Source organism: Poecilia latipinna, unplaced genomic scaffold (assembly GCF_001443285.1).
Source record: "Poecilia latipinna isolate Pla-1442-1.1 unplaced genomic scaffold, P_latipinna-1.0 Scaffold445, whole genome shotgun sequence".
Taxonomy (NCBI): domain Eukaryota; kingdom Metazoa; phylum Chordata; class Actinopteri; order Cyprinodontiformes; family Poeciliidae; genus Poecilia; species Poecilia latipinna.
Window position 1 is genome coordinate 184,315 of NW_015113061.1, and position 9,661 is coordinate 193,975.

A 9,661-nucleotide genomic window follows, 5' to 3' on the forward strand; every position below is an offset into this window, starting at 1 on the left:
AGAAAAATTTTATTAATTATTTAGGAAAGTCCAGTAGTGACAACCAAGTTTAGGCCACCAAACGATGAAGGAAAACGTTGAAATAACTTAAATTAGCCACAAAATTTTTCAAAAATATTTCCCTAAATATTAAAAACAAAGAATACAGGAGCATAAAACAATGAATGAGCAAGAAATGTAGTTAAAATGCATCCAAAACGATCTGCAAAAGCTACGAACCAACCATAAATAAGATGTGGATATCAAACATTGCCATCTAGCGGTCAGAATCAGAACAACACTTTTATTCCAGGAAGTAAAAATGTATTAAAAGAACATACTTTGTTTATTTTCTAATACAGAATTTAACTGTTTTAACAGAACCTCGAGGTTTGTAAAAATTTCAATGCCTTTTTACAAACTTTTTGTTTTACAGTGATCCATCCTGGAAGGAAAATTACGCAGTAAAAGGGCCAACATGGGAAATAAATGTTTACAAAATATTAATTTACTTCTCACTGAGTATTTCCAGTCATGCAATTTCAAATTACAGATTATTTACAGATGTGCCGGTTAAATATTTATTCTACAAATAATTAAAACTACTATATATGGCTCTGTTTTAACAGAATTTAATCAGTTTTACATAAACAAATCATAAAAAGTCAGTATCCAATCTGTTTGATGATTTGATCATATTTAGTTGCAAAAGAAAAAAACCTCGTAAAACTAACTCAGAGCGTAAATAGTTCTCTATAAAATGATATAAAAAAATTAAAGTATATTTAAGAATTTTACTATAAAGTATTGGTCAACACGCTGCTGCCCCCTACTGGTAGAAACATATAACGCCTTTTCTATCTTTCGTAGAAGTTTTATTCTTTCTGTCAGACTCAAATAGCCTGCCTCATGTCCTCCAAAGATGTTGGTGAAAAGGCTGAAAGGTAAAAATGTTCTAATCTTAGAATAAAAAGCAAAACAACCCAAAACAGCAGCAGGCTTTGTCTGCCGGCCCACTGGTGACTCCGCGGCCCAGTGGAGTTTTTTCCAGCCTGGCAGGAGATGCCAGCTGGCTGCTGTGGAGACGGTTGAGCTCATGGAGCCCGGCTGGCTCCCAGGAGGCCCCGGCTGTTTCCCAGGAGAGAAAATCCTGAAAGAGACACGAAACACAGAGGAACAAAGAGGACCTGGAGCTGAAGGGTGTCAGGAGAAACTGGACTGAGCTGCCAGATAAAAAACAAACGTTAACAACCATCACCAGTTAATCCTGAGAGGAAAATTAAGCAATAGAAGCACCAATATGGGAAAAACCAGGAGATACAATTATAAAATAATGTAAAAATTGGTTTAAAAGCAGCCGCTTATCTGAAATGAGTGAATATTTCCAGTAATATATTTTTTTAAAAATCAATTCAATGATACTTTACTGATCAACTGAATGTTGTTGTAGCTCATTAATTCAAGATTCTTCAAAGATTTATTAGATGCTGACGGCTGTGGATAGGAAAAATCTCCTGTAGCAGTCTGTGTTACAGCAAATTTGAAGAACCCTCTGACTGAAGACAGTCTCATGAAGAGGATGGACAGGATTATCCATCATTTTCTTGATTTTATGCAAAAAAGAGAAGAATTTACCTGTTTAAAATATAGCTAATTTCAGAAATGTGAAAAAATTAACATAAAGTTGGAAAGAATCAATATGACCTTGATTTAATATCAGATTTTTACAATCAGTTACTCAGTACTTGTGTTGCCTTTTTACTAAATATATTTTTGGTAATTCTTAACACTTACTTTTTAATTTTACTTGAGTGAAAATATATTGAAAAAATGTCACTCTGGAATATAATTTTTGGCATAAAAATTCAATATATTTTTATTCAAGTAAAATTAAAAAGTAGCAGTTAGAAATGACCAAAAATAGCCAAATTGCTGCAATTTAACTACTAACTGTTTCACTGTGGAAAAATAAGTATATTTAATTTTCCTCTTCTGATACATCATTGATAATTTGTTGCCCTCTAATAACTCTGATTAGTTGATTATTTGTTTTTAAAAAAAATTGCTTAAAAGTAACAGATTCAGATTAGAAACGTCTTTTAATAGCAAAAATATTTTTAATAAAAAAAATTACAAATTTTGATTTAATATTGTGTCATAAAAACAGTAATTTTGTTTTAGGACAACTTACACAGTTAGAATTAAAAAAAAAAACTATGCTATTATTCCAACATTCTATTTAAAAGAAAAATCAAACGTTTAAGTGAGTTAAAGTAACAGATTCACTCTGATTGTGTCTCTTTCTCTCAGCCAGACTAAACAGCAGCTAAAGTGAGACGCTGTAAACCAGTGGGCCTGAACGTGTGGCGCTGGTTTCCAGTAAGTTGGTCCAGTTTCCTGCACAGAGTCGGATTGTTTGAGGCGAACAATGAAGCGGCCGGCAGTCGTCTGCGTTCATCACCAAACAAAGACGTGTTTTGTTTGGAGAAGACAGCCTGATACCTGCTCTGTCACGATGCCCACACATCACCAGAAAGTCGGTTTAACAGCTTCAAAATCCAGATTTACTGGGGAATATTTTCCCAGTTTTTGGTGGAAAACTTGTGGCTGTTGGGTTGTGTTTGTTTGCGCTCTGTGGGCGGTGGAGGGTACACGTCTGGCCAAGAGGAGCTGTGAAAAGAGCAACTTCATTAACATGCACAGCCAGCCACTTCCTGTGAAACCAGCCTTTGTGGCTCAAACACGACCAGGAGAACTGGACCAACCTGAGAGATGAGTCAAACAGACAGCAGAACTTTAAAAAATATGTTTTTGTTTTCATCAGAGTGAGTAAACAGTAATTAAAAGATAGCTAATTTGAACCGATTTCCTGAATCTTGGGAGATCGTTGATCGGCTAACTTCACAAAAGTTCAAAAGTCAACCTGTGTTCTTTTCTGTTAGCAGAGAACCCAAAAAAATCATCACTACTTCAACATATTTATACTCAGCTAAAAGTAAAATTACCAAGTAAGAGTGAAAAAACTATTTGGTAAAAAGTCTAATCAAGCACTGAATCAGACGGACCAAAATATAAAGTTTGGTATTTTATGGACAAAAATGGCAGTAATTCATATAAGTAACAAAAAATAACAAAATCAGGCCAAAAAATGTTTTCCAAATCAATTTATCTCAATAAAAAACTAGTAAAACTTTAACAGAAACTGCAGGTGTGTATGTGTGTGTTTGGTGAAAATCCTGAAATTTTACTCAAGTAAAAGCAGAAATACTTCATAATAAAATTACTCAAGTAAAAGAAAAAAGTACAGCATAGTAAAAATACTCATAAAAGTACATTTTTCCCAAAAAGTTACAAGTAAATGTAACTAGTTAGTACCCAGAGAGGTATGACTGTTAGCTCCGCCCACCAGGTCATGTCTGCATGTTGACAGGTAACAATAGTTGCCCCTCTGTTACCAACCAAACAATGTTTTTTTGCTGTATGTTTGACATTTCAGATAAAAAAGAAATATCATTGGACACAATCTGAAGTGGCTGGTCAGGTTTTTTAAAGATCGGTAATCGATGATCGGCCAGAAAACTGCGATCGGTGCGTCTCTGCTACTGAGGTCTAAACACAAACGCCTCTGACAGAAAGCTGAGTCTGTTTCTGCAGAGGCAGTGGAGTGAGGGGAGGCGTTGGGCTGTGATTGGTCAGCGGTTTGACTGACAGCATGGCTGACCTCAGGTCTGTATAAAGCCTGCAGAGCAGCGGCAGCCTCCACTGTCTGGAAACGCAGCGTCAGTTTGCATCTGAACTACGGTAAGCACAACAAACCCATAGACTGCAAAAGACTGGAATCTTATGCAGAATCTTGTAAAGCAGTAAAATGATGCTATGTTGTTTAAAATATATTCAAGCTTCAAGGTCTTAAAGACAGTTTAAGTTTATGTTGTGTTTATTCTAAAAGACAAAGTTGTTTTTTACTTTAGTTTAAATATGAGAGTTTTTCTGTCTCTGCTTCTGTTTCTACTCTTTTTTTTATTTATCTTTGGTGAAGACAGCCACTGCATCTGTAATGAGTTCAAAACAATTATTTTCAAAGTATTTATTATTTTTACTTTGTATCAAATATAGTGATATATTGTATCAAGTTATCACATATCATGATATTTGTTACATTGCATCATGAAATTATCTTATTGTAAACCAACATGTCGTATTGTATACTTTTGGTTTTTATTGTATCACAAGTCAAATATCATATTGTGTCAAATTAACATAAACATTGTGTGGTATTGCACTTCATTATATTATATTGTAATGTTCTATTATATTCTATTGTATTATATTGTACCAGATTAATATGTTGTATTGTATTAATATAATGTTTCACTGTTTTCATTGTACAAAGCTATTCATTTTGTATTTCTATTCCATTTTATTAAATTATATAAATGTATCATATTGTACTGTACTGTATGCATGATATCATATTGTACAAAATTGTAAAATTATAGCCTTATTATTTTATACTATATTATATTGTCTCATTTATGTGATATTTTATTTTTCATAACAGAAAATATTACATTAAAACATTCATTTATCATGTTTGTATTTTACTAAATGTATAATTTATTGTAGAAAATAATACATTACTGTGTAATCAATTAGTATCACATTGTATTGTATAATATTGTTGTATATCCTGTATCAAAACATTTTGTAACATTGCATCATATTCTATTGTACTTGAGAATATTATATCTTATTGAATCAAATGATATCAAATATGTACGATGTATAACCCAACTATAAATTATTCATGAAATAAAGTGGTGTCGTATATATTAATATACAACATATACTGTTTAAATACAGATTAACCCTGATAATTTTGAAAAGTTTAAAAGTTTTTCTTGCTTTCTTTCTCAGTGTTGAAGGTCAACAATGACTGACCTTGAGACCTCGATAGCCACCATCATCGCCGTTTTCCAGAAATACTCAGAGAGAGAAGGAGACAAGCACAAACTGAAGAAGAGCGAGCTGAAGGACCTTCTTCACGACGAGCTGCCAGACCTGATGGCGGTGAGACTAACTGTTGCTTTCATTTTAAGAGCTGAAACGAGAGTAGGCTCCTGACCTCTGACCTCTGACCTTGCAGCACGTGAAAGACCAGTCCACGTTGGACGGCCTGATGGAGAGTCTGGACGCCGACGGCGACTCCGAGTGCAACTTCCAGGAGTTCATGACATTCGTCTCCGTGGTTACCGTCTGTTGCCACGAGTTCTTCGAGCACGAGGAAGAGTGAGGAGGGCGAGACGAAGAGGAGCGACAGCGAAATATAAAGAAATAGAAACCTAGCAACGCACAAACTGAGAGGCGTCGCACGGAGGAAACGCATTTAGCTTCCAGCACAAGTAGCAACTAATAAAATGGAGAAGTTAAAACTTTACAGCAATAACAGCAATTTTATTTTTAGTAGTTTTAATCATCAATGTTTGGTTTGAAAGCAACTTCACCACATTCAGAAGAAAAAATTTAAAACATTTTGGAAATGTTTCCAAATTTGACCAATATGTGTCATATAAAACTTGAAATTTTTTTTTTCCTGGTTTTCAACTTATAAAAGCTACTTTTATAACTTTGCTTCTTTTCAGCTGTTGGAAGAGATTAATTAAATATAGACTCATAATTTAGCTAGCTGTTGCTTTGGAAATGCCAGGATGTTAGCATACAGCTATTAAGGTCTAATGAAAATATTTTTAATTTTAGTTTGACTTTCCTCATTTGTGTTATTTTTCTGAAAAATGTAGTAAAAACAGATTATTTTTGTCCAGCTGTATTTTGTTCCCATGAAAATTAATGTAAAAAAGACGATTTTATTATTTAAGTGTCTTGGAAAGTTGGTGTAATTGAATAATTTATGGTTTTACTCTTAAATTCAAATGTACTGGAAACTGAATGAATCAATTCAGCTCAATGTTATGAAGTTGGACCAAAGGCAGATTATTAAAATATCTTAATGATATTCTATGGAGAGTTGTTTCATTCAAAATCAATAAATAAGTATTATATGTCACTCGTTACAGCCTCATGCTATAAAAATAAAAGTCCATGAAATACACAAAGTAGCTTTACAAAATAAAACTATGAAATAAACAAACAATTCAATACTTCATCAAATAATTTCTGAAATAAATAAATAACTGAATCAATAAATAAATAAAACTGTGATTGACAAAAGAAGCTTCCAATAGAAAACTATATTTATTTTGTTTTTATTTCATGGAGACATTTATTTACTTGATGAAGTATTCTTAATTATTTATCAATAAAAGTATTTTTTTTAGTTATTTCTTGTTAAACGGCTTCTCTGGATTTTTCATTTTTCTTGATTCTTCCTGCAGTTTCTACTTTTCATTCTTTATTAAAGCACCATGTTTAATTAATTCCCTATCTTTATCTGTTTTATGTTTAAGCTGATGTTTTACTGGGAAGAAATGACTTTAGATTGAATTTTTATGCATTAATACTGCGGTCATGAGCCTGAGCATCATAAATGAACATTTATTTTATTCATCTGGAAGGACAGAACTCACCATGTAGGGCAGGGGTCACCAACTCCAGTCCTCAAGGGCTACCATCCTGCAACTTTTAGATTGACCTCTGCTCCAAAATGTCTGAATTCCCTCACCAGCATTCATTCCTCTCTGCAATAGGCTGGAAACGAGCAGTTTATTTGATCCAGGTGTGTTTGAGCAGAGACGCATCTAAAAGTTACAGGATGGTAGCCCTCGAGGACTGGAGTTGGTGACCCCTGATGTAGGGATTAGGAGCTCCCCCTGCTGGACAAGTTGAGATTACACGACACTCTGAAAAATAGTAAAAAAAATGTAAATATGATACATAAAGGGGAATTCTGCGTAAAAACTAAAATGTTATCACGTCTTTGTAAAAGTAATGCACGATAACAATTCAAGACAGATGAGAAAATAGAAATAAAACCCTAAATTATGCTAATATTTACTAGAGTTGGGTAGGAAGTAGTTATATTTACATTTACTTGAGCAACTTTTTTTAAAAAAATTTACATTTAGAAGTATTTTACTGTGCTGTACTTTTTGCTTTTACTTCAGTAATTTTATTATGAACTATTTCTTCTCTTATTTGAGTAATATTTCTGGATTTTCTACCCACTGAATGAAAAACAAATATCCACCAGACACAGACACAAAGCTGCAGTTTTTGTTAAAGTTTAATAAGTTTTAAATTGAAAGAAATTGGTCTGGAAAAAAACTTTTTTGACTGATTCTGTTATTTTTGTTACTTACATGAATTATTGTCATTTTTGTCCATAAAATACCAAAATTTCTAATTAACTTTATATTTTGACTCATCTAATAATGTAATTTTTAAATATTAAATGGTTGATCATTTGATCAATTATTCAGTACTTGAACAGACATTTTACCAAATACCTTTTTACACTTGAAAATTCTTGCATTGCTATTTTTTTACTTTTACTTGAGTAAAAATATGTTGAAGTTGTGCTACTCTTACTTGAGTACAAGTTTTGTGCTCTGAAATTTACTATAAAATGCAGAGACGTTTCTTTGCCATCGACATTTAATTCAACAAGTGATCAAAAGTTGCTTTATTCCTAGATTAATCTCTTTCTTGCAGTCACTATCGCTGCAATTTGATTTGAGGAAAATCTGTTGCAGAAACATGAAATGAAATACTTTTTCTCCTGGGAATGCTTTAAAAGAAACAGCATTTCATTGCATCAAAGGGAGGCTTGACATTAATGCTGCAGATTAATAAACAAGGATGATGCAAGAAAGCTGTGAGCTGCAGAGTTAGATGCTCCACAGCTGTAGGCTGTGGAGCATCACAGAGGCGGAGTCAGCGCAGCGATTGGCCGGATCTGGACCCCAGGGAGCAACACCACACCCATCTGAGAGTCTGAGGGTCCAAAACATTTTCTTCTCCTTCTCTGTTTCTTCTTATTGGATCTTAAACTGCTGCAACCTGATCAACAGTAAGTTCATGGCTTCATTTTCTATTTGCGTCACATTCTTTGTTGATGTTTTAAACTAATTGCTAACAGTTTTAGCTTTGGTTTTCATTTCTTATTACAAGAAAGTGATTATTATTATTAAATATGCTGATTCTTACATACAGATATTTAAGACTTCTACTGTTATCTTACTGTCAAGACTTGATAGAAAATAACAGCTTTCAGACTGAGGCTTATTTGTTTGTTTTTCTCCTAATGTTCTGCAGCTGTGTCAGAGTTAAGTGAAGCGTGACTCTCATTGTGACAAACATCAACGCTCTCAGTTACCCTTACCGTCAATCTCTAGGGTTCATGACTCAGGAGGTGAAAAACACTAAATTCTTTAATAGACTGGATTGGACTGGATTCGCAAGAATTTTTTTTTATCAGGCAACAAAAATGAATAAAAACGTTAGCTTTTTATTCTTTATCTTACAGAAATTTGTAGGTTTACATGCAAAATATGTAAATATCTGATAAATTTAGTGCAAAACAAGTTCAGGTTTTCTTGCAACAGCTGCAAAAACAAGATCAAAGACATAAAGAATATAAACTAATATATGATTTCTTTAGTAAATTAATTTCATTAAAAAGAAAATGATGGTTTTAATTTACTTTGTTTTAATAGGACATATTTTTTTCCCCATCAAACTCTGACTGAAACATGTTTATTTCGTCTCCAGGTCAAGATGAACTCTTACTCGACTCCCTCTCCTCTGACTCAAGCATCAACTGATGCTTATTCAACTGTTTCAGATCTTGTGACCAAGATCGGAAAAAAAGGTGCGTCCATCTACTTACAGACTGCAACTTCTGTCACATTTAATAAAACTGTGAGAATTTAAGAGTGAATGGCTTCTGTCTGCCATTTTGAGTGCAAGTCAAAGTAAAGATATTTAAATATTCAAGTATGATTAGTTGTTCTTTGTTAACCTTTGGATAGTTTTCTTCAGGTATTACTGCCCGTATGTCAAAATAAATAAATGTAGAAAGAATTTATTTATTATTGACAGCAAAGTAGCTGTAGAACATTTAAGGGAATCATTTGACATGTTTACTTGCACTCTAAAAAGTGTATTTGGGCTGCAGTTCATCTTATGGACTTATTTACATTAATTTAACTTAACTCTTTTGCTTTTGCTATGACAACTTAGTTTTTTGTGTTAATTTAACTCAAAACAAATCTTTAACCTAAAGGAACTTTTCACTTTGACTTTACTTAAAACAATTGAGTTCAATGCCAGTTTCGTGTCCCACGTCTGACCAACTCAATTTATTATGATCATCCAACTCAATTCACCAAGTCCTTCCATCTCAATTTGCTAAGTTTCTATAACTTAATTCATAAGGGGGTTTAACATGACAAATTTAAGTCACTCTTACTCAAATCATTTATTTTGTTCTAATAAACATTTAAAATCTCTTTGACTTAATTCTACAGAAAGTCAACTCAAACTTTTAAGTAGTTCCCAACTAAATATTTTAATTTGGAACTAAACTAAGAAGTTTGCAGCCCCAAAAAAGTTATAAATCTTTTCCTTAAAGGACCTTTTTACTTTGACTTTACTTGAAAGAATTAAGTTCAATACCATATTTGTATCTTATGTCTGACACCATGACTCAAGCTTACCAGGAACA

The 9,661-nt window shown here is 33.0% G+C and overlaps 2 protein-coding genes across 4 annotated transcripts in view; both read left to right on the forward strand.

Moving 5' to 3' along the window:
* The first annotated feature begins 3,678 nt into the window (after window positions 1–3,678).
* Window positions 3,679–6,043, forward strand: s100b (S100 calcium binding protein, beta (neural)). Of its 2 annotated transcripts, none has more exons than XM_015038567.1 (3): window positions 3,679–3,780; window positions 4,905–5,049; window positions 5,126–6,043. In XM_015038567.1, the coding sequence occupies exons 2-3, from the start codon at window positions 4,912–4,914 to the stop codon at window positions 5,270–5,272; spliced, it is 285 nt and encodes a 94-aa protein (XP_014894053.1). In that variant the 5' UTR covers window positions 3,679–3,780; window positions 4,905–4,911; the 3' UTR covers window positions 5,273–6,043. The 2 variants fall into 2 exon arrangements, with proteins under 2 accessions (XP_014894053.1, XP_014894052.1); XM_015038566.1 differs by having other exon boundaries at window positions 3,696–3,780; window positions 4,897–5,049.
* A 1,812-nt stretch (window positions 6,044–7,855) lies between these two features.
* The window catches only part of LOC106951190 (cell adhesion molecule 2-like), a 7,707-nt gene continuing 5,901 nt past the window's right edge, over window positions 7,856–9,661 (forward strand). The window contains exons 1-2 of one of the 2 annotated variants that reach the window (XM_015038573.1): window positions 7,856–8,005; window positions 8,707–8,806. In XM_015038573.1, the coding sequence (XP_014894059.1) occupies window positions 8,713–8,806 (94 nt within the window). In that variant the 5' untranslated portion in view covers window positions 7,856–8,005; window positions 8,707–8,712. Of the gene's footprint in view, window positions 8,006–8,261; window positions 8,348–8,706; window positions 8,807–9,661 lie in introns of those variants that run through there. The other variant, XM_015038572.1, reaches the window with a different exon arrangement.